The sequence below is a fragment of the Nipponia nippon genome, unplaced genomic scaffold (assembly GCF_047370975.1).
Source record: "Nipponia nippon isolate SJK-2023a ecotype South Korea unplaced genomic scaffold, ASM4737097v1 scaffold_9, whole genome shotgun sequence".
NCBI classification, from domain to species: domain Eukaryota; kingdom Metazoa; phylum Chordata; class Aves; order Pelecaniformes; family Threskiornithidae; genus Nipponia; species Nipponia nippon.
Window position 1 is genome coordinate 20,250,497 of NW_028262413.1, and position 26,575 is coordinate 20,277,071.

Consider the following 26,575-nt stretch of genomic DNA (forward strand, 5'->3'; position numbering starts at 1 on the left):
ATTCCTTTGAGCACCAGCTCGTTCTTGTTTCACAAGACTGGGCAAACAGAAGTTCCTGTCTGCTGTCGGTGTCACTCAATATTTTACATGTAGATAATCATATTCTTCCCTCTGTTCATCTCTGCGCTCCGAAATAACTGCTGTCATCGTTTTCAATTTGGTCGCATGCTGGCATGCCAGTTTTCTCGTTCATTCACTTATTCCTGAAGGTCAGTGCTCTTGCCATAGATGGTTATTTTAAGCAAGGGGAAATGTAAAGCAAGGAGCTACGATGGCACCGTTAAAGACAAAAAGTTATGAAATAGCATGGTAAAATTTAACAGCTTGCTTACACACCTATGTAGGAAATGGGCTTTTGAATGGAGATGTGTTATTTTAAATGCAATACTGCAGCGTTAGCGTTCTAGTAGGATTTTTAATTTCTCATTAAAACTTTTTTTCTAGTTTTCCTCTGTGTTGTCTTTGAGGGTTTTTTTTGGACAGCTTGTTCTGCAGGACCGTACCAGCAAAGCTGTCATCTCCTCTGGGGGGGAATAGCTCAGTTTCAAGCCAGTACAATAGGTTTAGAAAATCCTCTTTTTATACATCTTTCACTTTGTAATGCCGCTCCTGTGGCTTTCGCCTGACTGATCCTGCAGCATGTTCATCTGATTGGATTTGCTCTGTTTGGTATCACAAGGAGCAACCTGCAGGCATCCTTTCTGTTTCTCTGGGGTTTTGAAGTGCCACTGCACATTGCTAATTTGAGAAATTAATTTCTTCTTCAGTGTTCTCTTAAAATTTTTTGGTTTTCTTTTAATTCAGTTCCTCATCATCTAAGTGCTAACCCAAAAAAATTTAGAACTTGGTTTTGAGTTTAATCGAGAGCAGTGGCACAGCATTAAAATATGTGCTTTAGTTAGTGCTGAAATGAAACTCAAAATGGCTGGCTGCCTAATAGGTTAGCTGGGAACTGCTTTGGGATTATAGAAAATCTTTGTATTCTTCCTTACTTTTCCATCATGCTTTTTTTTGATTTGAAATAATGTTCATCAGATGCAGTTTCATAAGTATTCAGATGCACGCAATAGATATTTTTTCCCCACCCTGAATAAAAGGAGCATATTTATACATGTATGTTCTTCACCAAAATACTGTCTTTTTGAAGTCCCTGCTTTTGTCCCCAAGCCATTCTGAATGCATTCGCTGTATTTGTGACCAATTCATAAATGAAGCGGTAATACTTGTTAAACTTCAGTTCTGGTCCACGTTTTTAGCTCTACTTAGGGAGATAGAAGAGATTCTTTGTACTCTTTACATTATGAATATAATGTAATATGAAAACATGAAATATTTAAAATATTTGAAAATAAATCTGTTCCCTACGTGCTCCATGCTGTGTAAGATCATCACCAACCTTTGATCACGGACCTTTGGCAAGTGAAATGTAAAAAGTCTCAGGGAGGATTAAAAACTTGCTGGTTGGTTTCCCGACAGCGGTCAAGATTTTTTTTTTCAGGAGAGGAAAACCTCTCAGCAGCTCTTGAGTTATCTGTAGTGGGAAGAGGTAGCCACAAAAATAATTTAAAGTTTTTAGGTAAATGTTTCAATTATATTAATGGAAAGCACACCATCAGCTGAGGAGGTGAGAATGAAATAATATAAGTATGAATGTACAGTAAAGGGCTGTATTTATCCTGTCATAATGTACCAGTAGATGGTTTTCTGCTCAATACTGTAAGAAAATTCAGATAAAGAGGAGCAAGGAAGAAGGAGTTAAGGGAAGCAGAGGGATGGCACGGTGCTCAGCTTAGCCTCTCTGGCAGGAGGAGCAGTGCAGGCGGAGAGCGGCTCGTCGGCACTGGAGGGATGGCCTCGGTCCAGAGCCTTCTCCAGCCCAGCTCCACCAGCAGCAGCAGCAGTGCCTGCCCACAGCATCACCTCATTCATTTAGCAAATGACATAAAAAAAAAAAAAGAGAGACCAAATGTCACAGAAATTGTGAAGGTGCTCATATGCTGCTTTTCCTAAGAGCCCATTTCTCATTTGGTTTATTGTCTCAGTTTTATACCTTGCAGCGTGTTAGTGTCTGATTTTCAGTAAAACCTGCCAGTTTTGTGAATTAAGCCAGTCTGAAGTATTTACGCTTCGGGAGGCTTTGGCTTGACTAGTGACCACTGGTTCAGTGGCCCCACAAACAAAGAGCTGTGCTTCAGGGTGCCAGGGGAGTTATTAGTTCTACATTAAAACGATGGCCATTATTAATAGCAGTAAATCCCCAATCTCTTCCTTTCATCCCTCTCGTCTCCTGCCTGTCATTCACTGAACATCCAAACATTTACAGGGCTCTGATGCCTGCTGTGTAAGCATGGGCAGAATCGCTGTTGGGTTCAGTGGTTTTACCCTGGGGTCTAATAGATGCTGAAATGATTTGGTGGGGAGCAGCTGGGTGCAGGTCCCTTGGGGTCTGGGTAGCCCTGAGGTCGTTGGAGCACGACTGTAATTTATGTTTCTGTAATTTATGTGGCTTGAAGCCATGTTTTACAGTATATTGTGCTCTGACACGCTGCCCCATCCTTCCTGGGTGTTTATGTGGCAGTTTCTGGGACTCTGGCTGTGTCCCCTGACCAGGGAGCTCGGGGGCACCAAGGGATGAGCACTGGAGGACTGGATGAAAAAAGGTGAATATATTGCTTGCCAATAGATAATTAAACATGATTTTAATGAGATATTTAATCTCCCCTGTCTCTCTCTGCCTTTTTAAACAACCAAAGTGGTCCTTCTCCTTGCTGGCTCTTCACTGAGAAGCTGTGGAGCAATCCCGGCATGGCATCTCCTAAATTTCCAAGTTTTCTCTGAGTGCGTCAGCTCTGAGTTTGATTTAATTCTTTGCAACGGGACTGGCGGCAAAGGAGGAACCACGACATTGCATTTATGAGGTCTCTTCTCTTGCTGAACGGCAAAGCCCACAAGGTTTTCTTCCGCCCTTGGGACCTCGCTGGCTATTCATTTTCCCGGCTGTGAAGCAGCCTCAGCTGTTGGCATGTGTGCAGCACCACATCTCCAAGACGTGTTATCGTGCTTGTGCAGAAACGTGAGGCTGTATTTAGAGATTATAGTTCACCCTTCCCTTGAAGAATGGGTGCTGGGTCTGAAAAATGCTGGATCTCAAAAAGCAGATCCTGTAGTGGGATAATATTTAACAATAAGTGTTTCTCTGGTCTGGCATCCCCTGGGGTATTTCACCCTCAGGTGTCATGCTTGCGGTGGCCGTGGTAGAGGAGCTGGTAGCTGGGGAGGTAAGGCTAAAGGGCTGGCTGTGTAAGCAGCGGTCCTCCCTTCTGTGCACCTTTCAGCAAGTTCAGGAGTATGTTTTTTTTTTCCTCCTGTGATCAGTTCAAAACCCAGGACGCCCTCAGGCAGGCAGGATTTGTGTGCTGCTGTGGTGTTAGACAGCTCTTTGCACGTGTACGTGGTAAGGTTGCACCCTATATCCAGCCAGACCCCTGTGTTGCTGAGTCAAGTTGCTTGTTTCAGAATGATTTCTTTTGAGATCATCCTTCTTCATGATATAGCTGTAAAAATAAATCTGTCGTTAGCATTACGTTGCAGGTCTGGGAGAAATTTTCCATTGGATCAGTCTGGGCAATAGGAGAGAAATGTGAGTTTTATTCCAATTTGTTGTTTGTTTTTAGCAGAGCTTCAGCCAGCAGTGACCTGCATGCGCTGCGCGTGATGCTTTTTGTAGGAGCCGGGGCTCATCGTGGCTGCTGCCTTCTCATAAGGATGCACCGATTTTGGGCTTCATCCGCCCTGAGAAACACCTGCCCGGGCAGGGATGCTTGGCCCGGTCTGCTGCTGCGGGGCAGCTCCTGTCCCCAGCACTGGGGGTTAGCATCTGCAGCATGGGCTGGCTGGGACCAGTGCTTGCTGGGGACGTGCCCATCTGAAGAAGCCCTACAGCTCTCTTCAAGAGCACCTCGTGCTGTGAGCACGATGGAAAAACTAGGCGCTAAAAATATACTCATTATGATTGCAGTGAATATCCTGTATTGTTTTATGGTGAGAAAATATTGATAGGAACCTTGAATTTATTGCCCTGGGCCAACAGGTTGTGTGTGCGTGTGTGTTTCCCCTATTTTAGGCCTTCCTCACCATTGCCCTTCACCTCTTAATCCCCTTATCCCTACATCAAGTACCCCAGCCTTCATTTCATCCTGTGTCTGCAGTGTTGCAGTGGAGGATGCTTCTGTTATCTCTTGCTTGCCTTTTTTATTTATTTCTGCTCTATCTTTTTTTAATGGGGTGATTAGCACTGAATGAAGCAACTAATACGAAGCTGGAGAGTAGCATGGTTGTACTTGCTGAGGCTTTCTACGTATAAATGACTCATTTGCCTTTTTGGCCCCTGCTGCAGCCTGAGCAGGGGCTTCTCCTAGCCGTCTGCAGCGACGTGCAACTTGTCTGTTTGACAGATCGCAATTTAAGTTAGAGCCAACATAAAAAAAAAAAAGCTTGTGAGTAATTCTGGATGTTCCTTCCAGTATGCCGCCTTTCGCTGTGCTCTGCGTAGATGATTCAAATAATGCAAAATTCACTTGCGGAAAATGTCAAAAAATATCTTGGCTAAACGGTTCCCGGTGACTAATGGGGCTGGTGTTGCTCACGGTGGCTCTGCTCTGCCAATGGCTGGCTCCAGTGAGCCGTGGCAGCAGGGACCTGGCTGTGGGGACACATAAGGGTCCGCGGTGAAGTGTTAAATTGTTCAGAGGGGACAGGAGAGCGTGGCTTCCTGCACACCAGAGTGATGCTGCGGTGGAGAGGGGTAGTAAAAACAACTGCAAGTAAAGATGAATACTTCTGAGAGATGGGAAGAGGCCTGCTTTCTTCTTGGCATCTTCTGTCGCTTGATAAATACCAAGCCCAGCAAGCTGCACGCGCTAAGCCACCACCGCCCTGTGTCGTCCTTCCCTCGGTACATTAAGTTACGGCAAGCTGTTTGCTTGGATGAGGCATGGTTTTCCTCTAGCTTTCAACTCACATATCACTTTATCATTAAAAAGAAAAGCGAGCTGAGGATCGGAAGCAGCTGTCAAGCTCTCCAAAGCAGAGTGGGGTACCGAGTCAGAGGCTCCCCATGTTTTTGAAAGCTTTGCTGTGTCTGCTCCTTGCTTTCACTTGCCCCCCCGGATGTCCCCGGGTAGAGGAATAAGATCATTTACAGCCTGTGGTGGTGGATGGAGCTATTTTGCTCACGCGGATGCTGCTCAAGGTTTTCCTACCAGTCGAGCATGTGAAATCTCACGCATGGTTGAGTGTCCCTCTGGATCCCACTCACCACGCACAAAATATCCCGAAGAGCAGCCGTTGCACAGGGCTTTATAGCCCTTGCTTGTACAGTCTTGTTTGCGATGTGTGCTTGGTGGTAAAATGCTGTGCTGCCTTCGGGGAGCGCTTGGGAGGAAACTTCAAGCGCCTTCAGTGCCTCAGCAGGGATTGAGTTAATCCCAGCTGAATTAATTCCTATTTACCAACTTTCTACAAGCAGCAGAGAGCAGGGTAGTTATAATGGGGGGTGTCAGACACTACCCACTCTGCATCCCTACAGTGCTGTCTCTGGTGTGGCAGAGGGGTGCCCAGCAGGAGAGCCCCGGTGCAGGAGGAGGCACCGTGATGTGGCTCTTCCCACCCTGGCTGGGTGGGAAGACGTATGAGGTTCGTTTGATCCCTAAAGATAGCAGCGCTTGGCAGAGGTGGTGACATCTCAGCAGCATCTCTCTTGACCTGAATTTTAGTCGATCACTGATGCTATTTATGGAGCTGTGTGGGCTCCCATCACCAGAAACCCAACTTGCTTCTTCCTAACCCAGTCTCTTGTCTGTCTTCTGGCCATGGTGACGTTTAGGTGCTGAGAGGAGATTTACCTAGTGTGGTGCACTGAAAAGTATCAGACATTTCTGAAAACAGCCCTGCAAATGCAGTAAGGTGTTTGTGGGACAGCAGTTTATGCCTGCTGAGGTGTTCCTCACCACTTTAATTCAAGCTCGTACAGCCTTGCTCCCAGACCTCACCCTCCTGTCATACCCAGCTCCTCATCTCAGAGAGGTAATATGCAGCCGTGCTCCTGGGCAGCCCTTATCTGAGGGGGGTGTGGTGCTAATTGGGCTATGAAAACTGGATATTTTAACTCTGATTGAAATGCCATTTTATCTAGGCTGTAAACCTTTTGATCAAGGACAGCCGAAGGGTGGGATGTTTCAGCTCTGGATTCGGTTCATGTTGTAAATAGTCTGTGCCGTTGGCTTGGCTTTCTGCTCTGGGTGAGATCAAAGCCAAGCTGTTGGAATGGCTCAATAGGGAAAGATGTGGTCTTAATGGGATGGGAGTAGACTATGCAGCAGGTCTGCGGGATTAAAGGTTTGTCAAAACGAGTTAAGGCATGGATGTAACATGGCACTAGACCAGCTGGAAGTCAGTTTTGAAGACTGAAGGGCCAGCACGTCCCTTCCCTTCCTCTCTTGCCCCCTGCGCTGCCCACTTTGATGCCCACCTCCTGCATCTTAGTTGAGCCCCAGCTGCTTGTGCAGCAGCCCTGCTGCCTGGTCACAGCTCATGGAACTCCCCCAAGATGGGAAGAAGACTTAATGTTGACTTTTTGCTCCCTCCCCACCTGCTCCATCACCTCCTTGCTGTGCCCAAGCCATGGGGTTAGATCGGCCAGACCCTTGAGTTGGAGACCTCCATGGAAGAGATGTGAGTGGCAGGCAGGACAGTCTTACGGAGCGGAAGTTTTGGTGCCCACCTACCTCCAGCTGCCCTCTCCCACTTCTAACGAGCACGACACAGTATTCCTGTTAGTCAGAAACAGAAGCACAAACACTCGGGCTCATATGTTCAGCAAAGCCTAGATTATTCTGAATCATCCAATATCCTTATCAGAGCGCTACAGACGGCGCTTGCATCAGTCACAGCACGGGCTAGCGGAGTCGGTGGCAGCACTCTGCCCGTTTTAATTGTCACAAGTGAGCAGCTATTTGAAGCCCTGTCCCCAAAGAGCAAACGAGCTTGTCACTGCATGTAACTCAGCTTGCAAGAAACGCAGGCTCAGCAAGCATTTCCTATTAACAGCCTGCTAAGGATGCAAACGTATAGGGGTGCACGTATAGTGCAGTAACCAGCTGGGCATGCCGGAGTGGGGGCACTGCTAGACTTGGCTCTAGGAATGGCAACTCCCCTTGGGGTTTTAGTTTTGGGGTTTTTTTTCCCCTATTTCTTAATTGCAGAGTACCCTGATGCCTAAAGGCATAGGTGGGGGGGGGGAGCTGGAAAGGCCGTGTCCCTGCAACTCCTCGGGTGTGGGGTTCCTCCAAAACCAGCTTCATCATGGCTCTGGGCCACACATGAGTTCTGCTCAGCCCCTCCTGTGCTCTCAGGTGTACCATGTATTCTTTTTTTCCCCAGGAGACATCCCATGCTTCTCCTGATCTCCTGGAAGGCACTGCTTGCTGCTCCTTCCCCCTGTGAACAGGGTATGATGCCCAGTAGATAAAATACTAGGTCTAGTGGAAAGGTCTGGCTAAAAAATAGTGTTCTGTGCTAAAATTACCCTGGGGACCTGAGGAAGAGTTGAATTACCTGAATTTCTGGATTCCTCAGAAAATAATGAGCATACTTATTGTGGGGAGAGGCTTGTTCTTGAGCACGCCTGCCTCTGTTTTGCCTGCGATTGGCAGTGCATACTCTACATATTGCAAAACCTTTTGAGCTTCGAGAAAAGCAAATACACTTGGTGTTTGATGGAGCACAGCGTGCTAATGCAAGGCCAACAGTGCTGGGGCAGAGGAGGGGTCCCCCCTCAAAGGTGAAGCCTAGTTAAACTGAGCCCTTGTACCCAGCCATGCTGTTTTCATCTAGTCCTGAGCAACCTGCCCAAGGGACCTTTGGCAGACTGAGGCATGAATCCTGATTTTTTTTTTTCCGAGTCCCAAGTCAGTACTGAGATGCTGGGCCAGGGCAGCTAATGCCCTGAGATTCGTTTTTAGAAACTCTACCTTATGTTCTGACCTGCCATATTCATTTTCCAGATGATATGATTGTGGCTTTCAAATTGGAGAGTGCTTTGAGAAATATCACCAAACAGGCATGCTGCTGCTGCCATCTGCCTTTGAGCTGCTTCTGGGATCCCATTACTTGCTCTCAGCAGACGATCATTATTGCTTTATTGAATTAGGAAGAAAAAAATCCATCGAATTCTGAAATATTGTTTTCCATAGCTAATTCCAGGTGCTAAATTCTTGTTGAGACCCGGGGGACATGTTGAAATAATGCTTTATGCAGATCCTGGGCATAAAGTTTTTACAGGTATGCCCAGAAAAGTCCCATGATCTGATAGTTTTGAAGGACGTGTCATTTGGAGGGCTCCAGCACCACTGCATTAAGTGATCTCCAAGCCATGCCACCCCAACCAAGAGCCAACATTGGGCGCTACTTTTACTTTTTGTAAAAATTGAAGGCTTCATTGCCCCTCCTGATGGTTTTGGCCAGCTCAAGCTGTTGCCCCAAGTTGCCCTTCTCCTCCAGCCAACACCTTTTCTCATGTCTCCCAGCTGCAGGCAGTTGTCCCACACCACCCAGCCTGCAGCCCACTGGGAAGCAAAGGTCTTAGCACAGCGAGACCCTCTCCCTGGGCGAGTGGGTTGCTGTGCACTGATGAGCAGCATCCCCTGAGGTGATGTTGGCCATGCACGGTGTGCCATTTTGCATCCCAATGCCTGCTGCATGCCGTGGTTCAGACTTGCTTCTCCTCCTTTCCTTTCTCTGCAGAGTGCCAGGAGCCAGCCCAGCCAGGCAGGGGGGTTAACACCAACAGACAAGGCTGTGGGCAGATAAAAGCTTATGGGAAGGTGGTATTTATTTGGATGCAAGATGTTTCCCCCCCGGTGCACAGGTCCTGCTGCTTTCCTCTTGCTGGCCAATCCATCCCTTATCTGCCCAATTTAAGGCATTTTGGGTCTGATTGCTCACAGTTGGTGCAGCTCCCACTGTTCAGCTGGAGGTTTTGATGCACAACACTCGAAAAATCAGGAGTGAGACTTCTCCAGCTGAACACCCGAACATGGAAGGAGTGACGATTGCTCCTGCTATCTCGCCTGTGAGAAATGCTTCGTAGGTCAGAGAGGGTCCCAGTGGCTGGTAATTACACTCGAGTCGCCTGGGTTTGAGACCGGGGTGCAGTGACAAGATTTATTGTTTCTCTCCAAAAGCAGTTTCTAATTGGCATTGGAGCAAATCAAAGGGGGGTGAAATCAGCTTGAACTGTGCAGTTTGCTCCTCTGTAGTTTCCTTTCTGTCTGGATGGACACGGAGTGGTGCTGTTCCTGGAGCACTGCAGCTTGCATTGCCTATCGCCTAGTCCAACACGCTCCTTGGCTGCAGCGGCGGAGGGGACCCAGCACGGAGGTGCTGGGCACATTCAGCACCTAAAGATGATGTATTGAGCTATAGGGCTTGACTAAGAAATGCTTTTATAGAAGTTGTGCACCTTTTCAAAAATGTCCTGCCAGAGGCATAGGATGGCTGCCTGGAGATAGCTGTCTGTCACAGCTGTGATGCTTTAATAAAAAATACACTATTTACAAGTAAGAGAAGCTTTTTCTTTTCTTTGCCTGAGAAGTTAATTTGAGATTTCATTAAACACTGGTCCACTCCTGCGGACCAAGTTGTTGGCTGTGATGGCGTGGATGGATGCCCGCATCGAGGAGCTCTTAAATACTTTGTTCGAATGAGCAACCTGATTTATTTCTCTGGTATTTATTGCTTGGGGTTGCATGCACTACTGTGTCCAATACATCTCCATCTCTCTATCTGCCCTTTGCAGCCACTGGTGCTAGAAATGTTGCTGTAGCTCAGCAGTGGGAGCACTGTCTCAGCAAGGGGGATGCTCCCTGTGCGCCACAGGGTGCGATAGCCGGCTGTGCGGGCAATAAGGGGCTAAAGGCAGCATTAAAATAGTGGTTGACAGTGGCATGTTGCACAAAAAAGGTGTTTGAGAGAATTCTCGCGTGGTGATTTTGGAGTTTTTTTGTTGTTTGTTTGGGTTTTTTTGTGTTGACCCAAAGCTGCTGCTGTTTGGAGATCTTTTAAAAAAAAGCTAAGAAGCCCAAAAAGATGGAGGAAAGATTTGCTTCTGCAATATTTTTTTTGACTGAGAAATTTTGATTTGAATTTTTTTCTCTTCTGTAACGGTTTCTAGTTTTGCAGTCAAGGACTTGGCCCCTTGTTTGAGCAGAACGAAACTAGCTTTCACTGTAAGCTTGCCCAGGGTTTGCAATTGGGCTGAGAGGTCCCAGGCAGGTTGCTCTATGGTGATCCTTTGAGCCCCCCATCAGGAGGGTAGCAGAGAGCTCCCCAAATTGGGTAACTTCATATTTTGGCTTGGGTGATGATAGAGGAGGCAGCCATGCAGATAGCAGGATTCTTTTTCATTAAGAGTTTATGCACCTTCCCGGGGTGTATCAGTTTAGATCTCCATGGCAATAATGACTTTAGATCAGCAAGCAAAAAAATCCTGATTTGAATGACCAATTTTAATCTTGCTTTGCAATTAGCATTTTTTTTGAAGACAGGTTGATTGCTATTGTAGACTGGCTTGCAATTAAGTATCCCCTTCTTAGAGGGTATATAATGGCTATAAAAACCCAATTAACAGTGATGTGGCTTTACAGGTATCTGTTCAAATTCTAACTGTTTGCAGATTTGTGTTAGAATTGGTATATTTTACTTAGTAGATAATGACTTATGAGCTGGGTCCAGGTGCTTTTGGATGGGGATAGGAATTCAAACACAGAAAGCCTATTCTAATTTATTAAAATAGGTAGCTGGTGACTGGACAAACTGTTTCTGGTGTTTATGGGCATACTTGTAAGCCCGTTTCGGGCATCAGGGCCATCCAAGTGGGTCTCTCCAGAAGAAGGCGAAACAGGAGATGTGTCTGGGGACAGGTGGTCTGTAGGCTGCTTTGATGGGACCATGCAAGGCTGAGATCCTTTCATAGCATGCGATCCTCCAACGCTGCCCGAGGAGCTCCTAATAATGAGCAGAAACTGTACCTGGAAACACAGCAAACCATTAATTGGGTCTGAAGGCCATGGAGGTGCTGTGGAGCCCCGGGGAGATCAAGACCGAGAGTTCTGCAGCATGAAGGTGGTGGCCAGTCACCTCTAGGAGACATTTTGCACGTTGTGGTCTTGGTGCTGGGATGTGCTCCCCCAGACAGTTGCCTTCAGCAGGGAAGCTGGTCACAGGCTGTTTTTACTGAATAAAATATCTGCTGTTCAGTGTTTGTGATCTGTAGGATGGCAAGTAATGGACATAGACTGCAAGGAAGATTTAGGTTCATATTTTAATGTTTTCTAGCAGGGAGGATCGTTAGGCCAAAGCCCCTCTATTCCCCCTTTCACTGCCCACCCAGTAAAGCTGCAATTGGTGGGAAGTTTTAAAGACCAAATTAGACAAACATCTGTTGGCAGCGATGCAGGCTTGATTGATCCTGCCTGGGGGCAGAGGATAGAGCCAAAACCTTTCAGAGGCCCTTACAGCCCTCTCTTCTTGCTGCTGCAGAACATCAGGGCAAAATCCTGAAGCCTTTGATATGGGTTTGTTGGAACAAAGCAGCAGCGTAAATAAAATTCAGGTGCAGGAGCATCTCTTGCAAAGTGTGGGGAGCAGGACAGGGAAAGGCAGTGCTGGGTGCCCAGGCTGGAGGAAACCCACCCAGCGCCTCTCGTTTCCTTCTCAGAGAGTCGTAAAGATGCTCAAGGTTTATGATAGGGCCCCAAGTCCTATGGGAAAGCCTTCTGCCTTCATTCGGGGTCTCTGGAGCCCAGAGGTGGTACCTGCCCCTCCTACCCATCAATGTGTGGTTGGTACAACAGTTTTCCCAGGGCAGCACTCAGCGCTGCGGGTCGTTACTCCTCTGCATGGAGAGGGGGCTGCCTGGGATGGCTTCATCATGCGTTTAGGGTTAACCTTCCTTCTGGACACCTTCCAGGTCCCTCTCTCGGGTCTCTCCTATCCAAGTGTGGTGAGTTTTGGCTGGACAGGACCTTTCATTCCCCCAGCAGTATTCCTTTCCCCTCCCTCCTCCACGGGGTCCTGAGTGCCGTCCCTCGTGAGAGCCCCTGCAGGCCTCCATCCTCCAGCGCGCTGTGTCCCGTTGGGCTTCACTGTGGCTTAATCTCCCTCATGATCATCTAATGAAATTCCTGGAGAAACCAGTACAGCCAGCTCTTGAGGGGGGCTGTCCCAGCACAGTCCAGACCATGAACAGAAGGGGGGAAGTACTGTGCCTGTCTCCTCCCAGGTGCACATCTGAATGTTGTGCCTATTTAATTTGTTCAATATTTGCATTGTCTGATGATAACCCAAATGAAGATACAGGCTGAGTGATTTCCAGCAACATCAGACCTGCCTTGGGCAGCTTATGCTATTGCTCCTTTGGCCAACGTTTGGTAACAAACTGTGGTGTCTCAGGATCATGGTATCTGCTCACTTTTCCTTTGCTGCAGCCATAGATTTGTGTTTCATAGATTGTGTGGCTAGCTGGATATAAATATTCATGGCAGGGAACTTATCGTGTTTATCTGGAATAATTGAGCAATTAAATCTCTTTAGGTATGGAAAAAGATTGTGCAATGGGTTGTCTTATCTTCAGGCCTTAAATTCTACAAGAGCATTTATTACATATTTAATCCAGAATAATAAAAAAAAGAAAGACAGAAACTACATTCTGATTTGATGCATTGATCCACTCCGATATGTTCATTTGCAGAAGTTGTTCATTCCAGCGGCTTCAGTCATAAATACGTATTCGCCCAGGATAAATGAGACCTAACTTAGCTCCTTCAGTCTGGAGAAAACGTGAGGCCATAACACCTGGTCTGTGGCGCTGTCTCTGAAAATACTTTGGGTTATTTGCATTAGCACCAGGATTGTCATTATTGTTTAAAAACTTCTGTCCCAGATGCTTTCTACTGGGTCACAGGATCATGGTCCTCTCCACCTTGACTGCTGCTGTGCCATGTTCAGATGTTAATGCTGCCAAGGTAATGCAAAATTTGGGGCGTAGAAGGACCTTCAAGTATTCAAGCGTGTTTAGTTTAGTCCCTGAGCTGCAGCCATTATCACCTATTACTGTAATTGTCCAGGAGGCTTCCCAAAGGAGCCAGAAACTCATGGGCCAGGTTGCAACAGGCTGCAATTCATAACTGAATAAATGTGGAGCCATGCAGTAAATGAATAAATGTGGAGCCATGGAGTAAACGAATGATGATTTTATTCTGTGTCACCAATAGAAAACTGGGCTGCTTTTAAATTAATCTGTTATGAATTTATTTATTGAAAGCAGCCCATACCCTTTATAGCATTATAGCTATGAATTGTATCACTGCTGTATGTGGTAGCCACTTTGCACCCAGAGAAACCCCATGGCCTCATCTATTTCTCTGCTTTGGGCAGGAGGTACCGGTGAATGGAAAGTTTTGAGCTCCCCTGCTCCCTCCCAGGCTGCTATTTTAGTTCTGCAGAAGACAATAAGTGAGCAGGACCGGAGGCTCCTGTTACTCTGGATGTCCGTCCTTCGGCTGGCAGCAGGGTACGGGAGCAGCAGCAGAAAAAGGCAAAGCAAGCCATTAGGCTTTCCTTGACCGAGAGGGCTCATGTGGAAGTCCCGCATTACGAAATGGGAGGGGGCCTGGGGCTGCACTTAGAGCACGTCGGCATGCAAAGCTCAAGAGGTTAAAACCCGGGGTGAACTCTTTGCGATCTTCCCTGACCAAGCCCAGGGAACAGCATCCTCTGAACACATACAGACATCCAAACCTTTCATGTGCTCCTGCGGACAGGGAACAAAGGCTGTCTAAACAGGAGCTAGTGAGGCAGCAAATTGCGCAAGAAACCTTCCCTAATGAACTGGAAGGACTTGTCCCTTCGCCTCGGGCGGCAGCACTGCCGCCGTGCTTAGCTAGGCAGCGCCTTGCTTTGGCAGGGGGGACCTGCGCTCCGGGGGGAGCAGAGGAGCAGCGCTCGCTCTGGCGCTGGAGAGGTTTCCTCCTGCCCATCCATTTCTCTCTGCCGGCAAGGGCAAGTGGTGAAGAAGGGGATGCTTGCGCTTCCCGAGGAGCTAGCAGCTTGATCACCGCCTTAGCCATGGGGAATGCTACTGGGGGAGTGCCGTCCTGCACGTGACGGCAGATCAAGGTTAGTTGCAAAGCTCTGTGACGTGCAATTATTTTCTTTGAACGTTTGCTTCATCTCTGCGTCGGTGGCTGCGTGGTGTGGGTAAAGATTGTCTGAACAGCGAGGCGCAGGAGCTGGAGGTTACCTTTAAAACCCAGAGGATCTGCAGAGCCTTATGTGGGTTAATGCCTCCTGATGCCCTTTGGGGAGAGAAGACTTGCTCTAGCAGCCTTCAATTAGTTCGGGGAGTGCTAACTAGAGAAAAGGAAACTGGTTAAGAAGTGACTAATAGGATGAAATGGCACTGTCTTATTCCACAGCTCAATTCTCTGAACAAACGTGGTTTTCCATCTGTTGCTTGCAGTGAAGGAGATGAGTTTGGGGGTTGGTTCCTCTTGCTCACCAGCAAGCAAGCAAGTTGATTATTTTCTGGCAAGCATTAGCAGGATGATTACTGATTGCTTTGGTGGCTTCCTCTTCTGGGCAGGAGTGCCAGGGACTAGATTTTATTTGTATTGAGATGTTTGAAGATAAAGATGAGCATAAGGTGGCCTTTTTCAGAACTGCCTCGGCGACCAATTCCCCTGTCAATTAAGTGCCGAAACACTCATAATTGCACAGTCCCTCTGGAGCCCTGGGTTCTCCTTGAACTGTGCTTTAGATTTGGACCAGGAGGCTTCAGCCCACACTGCCTGCGTGTTTGCAGCCGCCTCCTCCCCACCTGGATGCACGCGTGAATTTTGGTGTTGTCTTGATATGCAGCCTGGCCAGGCACACGTGACAGCTCCTGCACCCTGGGCTGCTCCTGGTCCTCCAGAGGTGCCATAGGAGACTTCATCTCCTGACGTTATCCCCCCCCAGATCAGACCCTGGCTGGTACACCACATTGCAGCCTCCCACGGGATGCTTTGCAGGCTTCTCATTTCATTTGCACGCAGGCTGTGCACCGATCCAAACAACAGGGGCTATTTTTCCTGCCCTCACTGTGTGAGCTTTGTGGCAAGCTGTCCCTGCGTTGCTATAGGAGAACTCAGCAATAGTCCTGCTTTAAAAAACAAACCCAAAACTTCAGAATAAGGCATAGATTTGTATTTGTCGTACGCTCAAGCAGCCAGTTTGAGATGGTGTGGGAGGCCTTCTCCGCGCAGTACCTTTAGCTTTTTTCACGCATCAGCAGCTCTTCCAGGATTTGCTGAGCTTTCCCGGCTCTCCTACAGCCGTTCTCACCTCCTGCCTTCCCGGCAGTGTCCCAGCTCCCCACCACAGCATGCTGTTCCCTCTATTCTCTAGCCGAGGGCTGCCTTCTAGCACTGCCTCTTCTCTTGGATCAGGATGTTGCTTTAATTGCAGGGTACGTGGCTTTGGCAGATTTCAGCGTGACAATGTAAAAAGCAAGACGTGCCCCCCGGAGAGCTCCTCTAGAGCGGATCCGGGAGGCATGGAGGGGAGGGGATGTTTCGCTGACTGGCTGATTTCACGAGACGACGGTTCTTCATCTGCCGGCAGAGCTGATGAATTGAAGGCACATAAGGACACTCTCAGGCAGGTCACTGGCAGCTCTAGGGAGAGGCCAGGCTGTTGCAGTGTTCCTCTAGGATAAGCCAGTAGCACCCATTAATGAAGCCCTTCTTCATCCAGTCAGCGATCCTTGGCATTGAGCCTCCCTCTTAGTCTGATTAATACAGTGCCTTCGTTACCTAATTCCAGCTGTGGTTATTTTTACACTCCTCTAGTTCTGGCTGTACTGGTGCCTGTGAAAGGCAGAGGAGGGAGCTGTGACCCTGGCCTGGGGGTGCATCTGCTGGGGTTGGCTTCTTGAGTGGTGGCTCTGGGGCAGGTGCCTGCTCAGGGCTCTCAGAGCCGAAGAGCTCCTGCTGAAGGCTTCTGGTCTTGCTCTTCCCAAATATGTTTTGTTTTTTTGTTTTTTTGTTTTTTTTTTCAGGATTTTCAGTTTTGTAGACTATTAAATACACGTTTGGGGCAACTTGGAGAAAATCTTTTCTCCTCTGATTTCCCATGAACTTGGCTTCTCGTTTTTCAGCTAGTTGTGCATCCTGTTGTCTCACGTCAGAGGAGGAGGATGGGTTGTATCTTCTCCTGAACAAAGCTCCTTTGCTCCATGCTGTTCAAAGCAGTCAACGTTGGGTGGGATTGACCGCGCTTGACTCGAGGTGACTTGGGAGCTGTTCTTCCCAGCCTAAAATAATCATATAAAACAAGTCAGATGGACTGTGCTCCTCAAGTGCCCAATGGCCTCCTCTGATACAGGACTGTACAGCTAGCAAGGTCAGATGGCTTTGGCTGCAGTGAGGTGTTGTAAATGGGTAGAGCTAGTGAAGAGCCATTCAGTGTCAAGTCTCCAAAGTCTTAAATATGGTCATCTAATGTTCTCCTATTCTTTTGGGGTTTAATATTTTTATGTAGTAGGATAGCGACCTGGGTGACCTCCAAGTGGACCAAAATAACCAAACCTCAGCAAAGACAGAATTATTCTTCATTATAATCCTAAATTTTGGCTTGAAGAGATCTTGGACATTCAATTAAGAAGTCTTTCTGCTTACAGCTCATTTTAAAGCTTCTCCTGTCTACTGCAAAGGCTGAACTCTATACTTAGGATACTTTTAGAGCTGTATTGTCTTACCTCAGGAGAACAAAACAACTTGCGCATTACCAGCGCTCCCTTGCATCTCCTGGTAACAATTCCAGGGGATGGGCTGTTTCCACATAGTTTCCTAAAATAGGTGGTATTAGAATAACTTTAGAAGCTTTATAAACTCAAGCTGTCTCTATCATTTCAGATCATTTTTAACTGGGTGCTTTTCTTGGTGTTTTTCTAGAGGGATCAGTAAGCTGCAGCGCACAGGGATGCTTTTTGGTCACTCGTATGTACCTGTACAAAACACTGTTCTCCTGTACTGCACCCCTCTGCAGAGGGTCAGAATCTGGCCCACCATGTATGTGCCTATCTATAATTCTTACTGGTGTTTAAATCTGCCCTGAGCACAGCCAGCATGTGCTGTGTATATTCCTGCCTACAATTTTTTTTTTAAAGGAAATGCTGATTTGAAAGTTTTCATTCCTAATGGGATTTGGAAATGGTCAGTGCTTGCAGCTGCAGGATGGCATCGAGAGGGGCAGGCACATCTGGCAGCGGTGACTCCACAAGTGCTGCAGGCTGCAGACCCATCCGCGCATTAGGGGATAGCAGGATTTGGGAGGGGGCTTAGAGGAATAGTCTGGGATGTTGCAGGGGTCTGCGGTGGGAAGGGTAAGGCTGGTGGTCATGGGTGTTTTGGGCGTTGCGTGCAGGGCTGGGGCAGGTCAGGTGTTGGATGCAGACATACCAAATGCCAGTAAAGACAGGATGGTTCAAACTTTCAAAGCTTTTGAGATCAGTGTGGGTATAAAATACCCTATAGATGAAAGGCCTGCAAGCTTTACCTCCCCGAGTCTTCTGCTGAGCCCAACAGCATGTGTATAATTTGCTTTAATGGTTAGAAACATCTGCTGTTAAAAGTGATGCTTAATATATTTGGCTTCCATTTCCAGTCATTAGTTCTTTTTATGCCTTTTTCTGCCTAATTAAGAACCTTTTAGTACCTGATATTGTTTCCCCTGAATGTGCTGCTGTATCGTAATCAAGTCACTTCTTAATCTTCTCTTTGATAAACGAAAAAGATCAACCTCTTTAATTCTCTCATTTCAGACATTTTCTGCATCCCTAGAATCACTCTTACAGATCCGGTCTATAGCTCCCACAGCGTTTTACTAATCTCCCTAAAATGTCGGTGTGGAACCGTTGAAGGCTCTGGAAGGAGTCCCTCGGTGCTGGAAGAGAAGGCTGAACCACCTCCTCACTCCTGCCTCCAGCTCTGGGCTTCCCGCATGGTGTGAGCGCAGCTTTGCCAGGCAGCGGAGACTCGTCTTCATCCGTATTTATCGTTTTACCAAAATCTGCCCTTTGTGAGTGGTGTTAGCCATAGTGAGATACTTAAGCAGTGGTGAATCCTTGTTGTCTCCCAGATCAGCCAGGTAACTGGTCTGAAATCCATTTAGCGTATTTACTATTCATATTTTATAGTGCTTTCTTTTTTGTCAGCATGTCATGCATTACTGGGTCAAGACACCTTTTGGACATCAAGGATATTGGTTCTATGCATTACTAATATCAAATGTGCAGAGAATAAAATCAGGTTTGCTTGCCGTGACCTATTTTCCCTAAACGCACGTTGAGTGGTGTGTATGTGTGCCCTTCAGTTCTCTGCTGCGTGAATCCAGCGCTGTCTTTCTGTCTTGAACAGATGTCTGGCTAGCTGTCCCCTTCAGGCCATACCTCTGCCTTCTTGGATATTCAAGCAGAAGACTCTTCTAGTCTTCTAAAATTTCCTCTTAAAAATGAACATCAGCACGCAGCAGTTTTCTTAGCTCTCTTAGATCTCTTGGATGCGAAATTTTATTCGGATCTGCCAAATTTAAATATCTTCTGGTGCTGGTAGATGTTGTTGAATGTTCTTCTCAATTGCTAATAAGTTGGAAACGCTTCATCCTTGTAATGAGGGTTATTCTGCTTCTTCCCAAATGTTCGACGACAGTAATTACAGCACGTCTGCCATATCTGTCTCATTAACAGTGTTACTGTCTCCACGCAGTGATGGACCCCTGTCCTTTCTGGGATGGCCTTTGTCCTTAACGCCCTCGATCGCTCCTTCCTGCTGCTCCCTAGGAGACTTCTTCCTGAAGCTCCTTTGCTTTCATATGGTTTAATCACTTCACAGCTTCTCTTTTCAGTCAGTTGATGTTGGTCTGCTGAGCTCCAGTAGCTGCTGATTTTATATTTCTAATCGTGCCCTTCATTTTGCACAGTAGCCACCTTTGCTTTTAGCCGGCCTCATTTGCTCTTCATTGAGGCATCAGCTTGGTTCAGAGCTATCATCTACATCCCCGTTTTCGGTATATTTTTCAGTATTTCCTTCATTCAGATTTCCTGGCGTGAAGGAGGTTAGCATGCTCCGAGCAGCTGGCTTCAGACTATTCAAGAGAGCGCAGCTTTACCTCCCCTTATTTTAGGGTATAACGGTGACTTTCAGCATTCACACAAGGTGAGCTGGAACTAGAGTTTTCAATAATGTTGGGTTTTTCTCTTCTCACCGATACACATTTCATTTTGCTAGTTACCCAGGCTGTTAGCAGTGATGAAGAAGCAGTAGGATAAATTATTCTTTTCCTATTCTTGCTCCTATTTCTGTACTGTTTTCTGAGCATCTTCCCCCTGCATGACGAGTCTGCAGGCAAGAAGAGGAACGTTTAGAGGATGGTGATGCAAGCCAACCAAATAGTCCACTGTTTCAGTATTTCTGTGTCTTATTTGCCCAGTTCTCCACCAAATCAAAACTTTCAGGGGTTGGATTAGTGGAGATTTACACTCAGGCTTTTCCATCCTCCTTTCTCTTTCTTGGGAGAAGGATCTTTGGCAAGATGACTTGGCCCTTCCTCTTTACTATCCTCCCTCCAGGATCCTTTAAGTCGTCTTTGATCTGTGTAATCCACACATTGTGTCATCGGTTGCATCAGTAGAGGCCGGTCAGGCAATTTGTGATAATCCCAACTAAATTCACATTTCAAATGCTTTCTGTGGGAGCGCGCCTGCCCCACTGTATTCCCTGCAGCTTTCTCCTGCTCCTCAGGACAGGCGTTCCTCAGCAGTTGTTCCCCAGGTCGCTGAGAGCAATATGATGGTTTCTATCCTATCTGAAACCCCCCTGGCTTTTTTCTGTTTTGGTTGCATAAGCCAGGTTTATTGCAGAAAGTGAGAAAGCTTCATTGATTATGTTGTTCCCCAGCCCCTGAGCTCAGGAAGATCCTGGTGGGCTTGTCCATGAGCCATATGCAGCTTGCATGGCCGTGGGACCCGGGGCTGGTACCTCCCGGTGCCCGGGGGAGCAGTTCTCCAGCACAAGCCTTGGCCACGGGCAAAGCAGGCACCATGCGTGGCATGGGGAGGGGGTGAACCAGCAAAGCTGGAGCTGTGAGCTGTTCGGTATTCACCAGCAACGCTTGCTTCTTGTTGAAGCTGGCAGACAGTCGAGGGCAATCAATTGGATTCCCTCAATGTTTTGTTTGATTGTTTGGAAGTTTATGCAGGAGAGCGGCAAAGTATTTTTTCTATTCCAGAAAATAAGCTAAATCTTGTGCCAGGCTACGATAAATACAGACTATACAAAACCAGGATCATGGAGCATGTCCTTTGCCGCGTACCTTGCGGTTGTGGTCCCTTAAAATCTAGATGGAAACAGCCCTGACAGTGGGTCTGGGAAGATCTCCTCTTCCCCCAATTTCCACCTTGCCAGAGGGTCTTAAAGTGCGAGTAAGGAGATTATGCAGAGAGGGAAGACTTGCATTTCTTGGATACTGGGAAATTTGCGGGGAGAGAGAACGTGAATAGAAGGGATTGGTTCTCCTTTAATTGGAGCTGATGGGGATGGTGGGCAAAGCTGAGGGGATTTTGGGAGATGCTTTCCTGAAATAGAGTAGTGGGAAGAAATTCCAGGGGATGTGAAGGCAAAAATAACGCGGAGGATTCTGTATGTCGGAAGAGAGACAGCAAGACCATAAGAAATCATAAAAACTAAAGCAATATTTTCAGGAACTAAATATAATGTGGCTCGTTTGGAACGGCTTGGAGAAGCAACCATGTAACGCAAAATTGCTGGGGAAAAATTGAGGCTGCTTTTCACTCAGCTCCGAGTGAAATAGTCGAGCAGAGGCTGGTGGGGATAGTGGCGTGGGAGCTCAGCAAGCACAGCGAAGGCTGAGAAGAACACAGAGCTGACATGCAACCAGGCTTGTAAGGTGATGGGAGGAGCTTTGGAGGAGACTAAGAGGCATCGCGGAGCTCTGCAACGCGGTGAGCCAGCCAGGCACTGGGCAGAGAGCGGAACAGGTGTAGTGGGCAGGTGGAAGTTTGTTCATGCACCCCTCTTTAATTTTAATCCATCTTTCCTAGTTGATCTGAATTTCCTCTATTTTAAGAAGTTGTTTATTGGAATGCTGGGCTTTATGAGAGTCCTCCTGGGGAGGAGACCTGTAAGGAGGGGTTCAGGGCACATCTGCCCCCCCCTCTCGGGGACTTACTGTCCTCCCCCATCACAGGACCTGCCGAAACACCCAACCGCATCTCTGCAGGCAGCTCCTGTGAGCAGAAAAAGGTTAAAACTTGCCTGTGGTTGGAGAGTAGCAGGGAAAACCCCCTGTGTCCAGGTAATGAATTGGTTGTGCAGCACCCATGCCTCCAACTGCAGGACCAAAAGGCCACGCAGACCTGCAGACGTGGGGCTGGGCGAGGTGATGGGGCAGGTAATGTCTCTGCAGCAGGGATTAAGCTGAGCCTTAGAGGTGATCCATAACACTGGGATAAGGAGACGGCTCCTGAAATGAAAGGCAGGAAAATGCGCGTGCTGGCCTGTGGGACGTGCAGCCACAGGAGAGCCCAGGGGCTGGGAGCTGTTGGGTGCTGCGCGTGCAGGAGCCTGCACTGGGCTCTGGGTCCGCTTGTCCTGGATGCTGCTCCATTTTTGGGGAATGCTGTGGGGTTTTTGCCACCTTATTTGCTTCACTTGGAGAAATCTTTTGCGGGCAGACCCAGTTGTCCTGCTGACTGTGCTATATATTAATATTTGCACAGCCGCTGAGCATCCTGGGGATTCCTTGTATGGGAAGGCTCACAGCTTTCATACGGCCTCTTTAATTAACTTAATTCAGACATTAGCGTGTCACAGGGAATGGTCTCTCGAGGGGGGATGTCTTTCATTTATCACCACTTAGCCAGGAAGCATTGTATTTTTCATTTGCATCCAAAAGTTCATCGTACCGAGAGTGAAAATTAACTGTTTACTCCCCTGTCGGTGCTTTACCTACCCAACAGCACAGATGCAGCATGCAAGGAGAACCCACTCCCTGCTGTCCCTTATGGGCTGCAGTGCCAGATTTTTGGGTGGGATATCACAACCACCACACCGATTCCAGAAAAGCCCATCTCTGCTGGCCCTGGGGAAGCATCGGGCATGTCACAGCAGCTTTTCCCCAGCAGCATTGCATTTGTACATGTGCATTATAGCAGCATCCCTCTGTAAAGCTGGGCTGGAACTCCTGCCAGCCCTCTGCTCCTCTCTGAGGGACCCTGGCTGTTTTTCGTGCTAGGTCTGGTTGCCAAGCGGGAAGAAAAAAAATGGGCTTTAGGCAGGTGGTGGGACCAGGAGCCCTCAGAAAGGCCTCTCTTCCCCCAGGAGAGGCACGAAATGCACTGCCTGCAGGCAGAGCCTCGTGGCTAGCAGGAGCTTTACAGCAGAAGCCTTGGAAGCAAACCAACACTAATTAAAGCTTGCTTTCGCACTGGCGTGTTATGCCGTGGGTACCTGTGACAGATGGGGTCTGTTCACTGTGACTGCAAGATACTTTTCGTGAAGAACCTGGTACCAAAATGTTTTTTGGGGGTTGATGTCTTATTCCTGTAGAGTTTGTTTAGGGCAACCTAAGGGTGCACTGGGGCTGCCTGCAGACGTCTGTAGCCTGCCTGCTGCTCACTGCCGGTGTTGTCTCCTTGTCTCGCAGGTAAAGGAATGGTTGTGCTTGAACTGCCAGATGCAGCGGGCACTGGGGATGGACATGACCACCACTCCTCGCTCCAAAAGCCAGCAGCAGCTGCACTCTCCTTCGCCGTCCCCCTCCCACTCCCCAGCCAAGCACCCCCCACCCCCAGGTGTGGATAAGTCCCCACCAGCCGCCCGTGCCCTGACGCCTGAGCCACCCAAACCTCACCCCGCGATGCCGCAGAGGGAACCGCATGGCCAAGGCCAGCCAAAACCTCAGGAGGCGGCCAGGTCCTCCCCGCAGCATCAGCAAGCCAAGCCTTCTTCCTCTGAGCAGAGAAAGACGACAGGAGATGTGGGGACGAAGCCTGCTGCCCCAGCCCCCGGGGCTGGAGCACAAGAGCAACCCCAGGAGGGGCTCACAGGGAAGCTCTTCGGCTTCGGGGCGTCCCTCCTGACCCAGGCAAGCACACTCATGTCCGTCCAGCCAGAGGCTCCCCCTCCGAGCCAGCCATCTCCTGGCAAAGTGCCTCCAAAAATAGTCTTCAGTGATGCCAGCAAAGAAGCTGGTCCCAAAGCCCCGGGGGCTGGTGCTGTGCCAGCTGCGAAGCCAGGCAAGCCGGAGCAGGGCGTCAAGCCAAAGGAAGTGCCGAAAGCAAGGGTCTCGTGCCCCCTCTGCAAGGCGGAGATCAACGTGGGATCCAGTGAGCCCCCCAACTACAACACCTGCACGACCTGCCAGCAGCAGGTCTGCAACATGTGTGGCTTCAACCCCACACCTCATCTGGTGGAGGTAAGGGGGCGGGTACCTTTCAAGCCGGGGGTCGGTGCTCTCTCCTCACTTAAAATGGAGAAAAGATGTTGTGTTTTCCTTCAAAGATTTAAAAAAGCTTAACAAGCTGCTGAAGCCAGGTGCCTCCTGGAGGAAGCCCCAGGGTTGGAGGTCATGGTCCTCCACCTCTTGACAAAGATATGGATTTCATACACTGATTTCATGCTTGGTTTCATGTGAGGAGCAGAGCAAGGGGAGACCGTTGTTCGGGGCACCCGCGGCAGTGCTCACTGCTCCCCAAAGGTGTCCAAGGAGTCAGGGGACAAGGTGAGGAAATAGAAACAGGTCATGTAGGTGCCAGAGTCCCCAGTGAGCATCCTTCTCCTGGTGCTGTGGATGGATGCCTTGGCCAGGCTTGGGAAGAGACTGGTGAAGGATGTCCTGCAGCTCCTGCATCCTCAGATGGTGAGGGTGCAAGGAAAATGGCACGAGGCTGGAAGGTGGCAGGACCTCAGCAAGAGGATTTCAAATCAGCTGAGGGCATGCAATGTCCCGTTGGAATTTGCTGCCCTCTCCAGATGGCAAGGGCCCTGTGCCATTATGTCTGGGGGCAGGGCAGGGCTGTGGGCTGAGTGGAGGATGGGTGTGGAGACATCCATGGTGCTGTCTGGACATGAATTGGCTGGGGATCATGCAGCCTGCTAAGAAGGTGTGCAAGGAGAGGAGAAGGAGGCATAGGTGGTCTGAGGTCCACCCAGTCTCACCGGCTATAGTCTAGGAGGTCTCTGAATTGTTGTGATGCCCACCCAGGTCATCTTCCCAAGTACCAAAAAGGCACCTTAGCCAACCCTAGCCACCAGTGCCTGGAGAGGAGAGTGGTGCAACTGGGGCTCAGCTGGAGCATGCTCCTCTTCCCTTGCTAGCTAGGGAGGGAGATCTTCCAGACCCTTGGAGAAGACCTCAGTTAAAGTCTAGACCTTCACTCCTTCCTCTACAGCTGATTTGAGATCATTATGAGAGGATGCCTAGGGCTTTCTTCTGGAAGTGCTGCATCTCGCAGCCGGTAAGACACAAAACCGATATCATCAGAACATGGAAAAGTTAATGGGAACTTTAAATGACCAGAAGTAGGATTGCTAATCTTGGCTCCGTTCCATGGTGGATAATTACATTTTATGTCCCTAGCTCCTCCCTGCAGTTCCAATTACACCCAGTAATTTTCTCCTCTTCCTGAAGCTGCTGCTGTTCATGGTCACATTCGCAGCGGAGGAGAGCTGCTCTCCTGGTGTGGCGCACAGCATGCGCGTGGAGGTGTAAACCTGTCAGATGGCCGCTTCCTTGTACATAATGCCATTTTCAACTGAAACGCTCTGCTCGTTTCTCCTACCGCTGCTTCTTTCCTACCCTGAGGGCTTGGGTGAGAAGAGAAGGTGTCCAAGCGTTGTGTAGTCCCTTGGGTTAGGGCCAAAGCCCTGTGTTGGCGTGCCCTTGGGCAATGATGTGTTTCCAGGCTTCAGAAAGCTCACGGGTTGATGAAATGGCTTTAATGTGCTCCCCTTGGCACCTGCCTCTTAATTAATTAATTAGAGAATTAATTTGGGATTGAGTTGTACCCGATAACACGGTGCTCTCCGCAGGTACCACGGAAAGGTGACCTCTTCCCAGTGCTTGTCTCCAGGGTCACTAGCTGACACCTGAGATTAAATTTCAGATTTTGAAGGCTGGACTCTGTCTTGGCTCCCTTAGCTCTTGAGTAAACGCCTTCAGGCACCCTTGGCAAACTCACCCTTGCACGTATGTCTGTCTTAGGGTTTCTTGCTGCTGCTCATCACTGTGATATCCATGTGCCTTCTCATAGAGTAAAGACCCACAGCGAGGTCCCACCTGGGCTTTGTTGTGTCTTGGGTTTTGTTTCCCTTTACACAGAGCCATTATCCAGCTCAGAATAGATGGGTTGGCTTATGGGATTTATTTTTTTTAAGAGCTGAGGAATAAATGCAACACTTGAGCTGTGAATATTCTTAACAAACACTTTATGTGAAAAGGAAAACATTGCAAGATCTGTTAATGCAGTCGGGCTTTAGGTTTGCTTGATCTTCTGAGAAAATTGCTCTGTGGTCTGATCCTTTTTTTGCCTGCAGCTCACATGAGCTTGTCCTGAGTCCCGAGATTCACACAAATACCAGAACTCGCCCTTTGAAGTAGCGAGGCTTGATCCGTTAATTACTTTGAGTTAGCACCTTGACTGTAAACTGCCCTTGGAAGCTGCATGCAAACTAATCGGGAGATTTGAGCCGAGGTCGGGTACGTGCAGAGGAGCGTGAGCTGCGGGTGAGACAGGCAGCACCCTCCGTACATACTGCTGGAGCCCGGGCAGAGTCTTCACCCCTGGCTTCAAACAGCATGAGTCACAGGGAGGGAGAGGGCATGGGCCACGGTGGCCTGGTTTTTGGAGGAAGGATGGAGTTTTGCAGCAAAACAGTGCTAAAAGAATCCATTTTCTGCAAATGAAGTTGTATCGTCACTGCAAGCAGTCAAGGCTTTGTCATGGTGTTGGAGGTGGGCTGCGTGTGATTATAATTTCATAGCAAAACTGTGTAACCATCTTGGGAGGGGAAAAAACTCTAAATAATGTTTGCATCCTCATACAGGACAATTATTTTTGCTAACTAGGTCATCTCTACTGCCGGAGAGGCACTAATGAACTTGCACTGAGGGAGACTGCTCTCCCCGTATCGGTGCAGGGTATCGCAGCTCAGTGGGAAACATCACCCAAACTGAGACTGGTACTTGTTGGGGGGCTGGACGACCCTGGTAGTACGATGGGAGCCAGAGGGCACACTGGCAACACCACTTCCCTGGGGGGACCCCAGCTCCTTCGTGGCATCGCACATAATGCTGAGGGTGAAGGGCATCCTAACACCCACCAACCCTAGTGCTTCAGCATGTGCTCACCACCAAATTCGTGATGGCTGTTGAAGAATAGTCCCTGCAGGTAGCTGAG

General features: G+C 48.5%; 1 protein-coding gene across 3 annotated transcripts in view; it reads left to right on the top strand.

Annotated features, from left to right (window-relative positions):
* Nucleotides 1-26,575, top strand: part of BSN (bassoon presynaptic cytomatrix protein) — a 95,714-nt gene that overhangs the window by 26,919 nt on the left and 42,220 nt on the right. For all 3 annotated transcript variants that reach the window (XM_087743899.1, XM_087743900.1, XM_087743901.1), the window contains one exon: nucleotides 22,822-23,592. In XM_087743899.1, coding sequence (XP_087600025.1) covers nucleotides 22,822-23,592 — 771 coding nt within the window. The remainder of the gene's footprint in view (nucleotides 1-22,821; nucleotides 23,593-26,575) is intronic.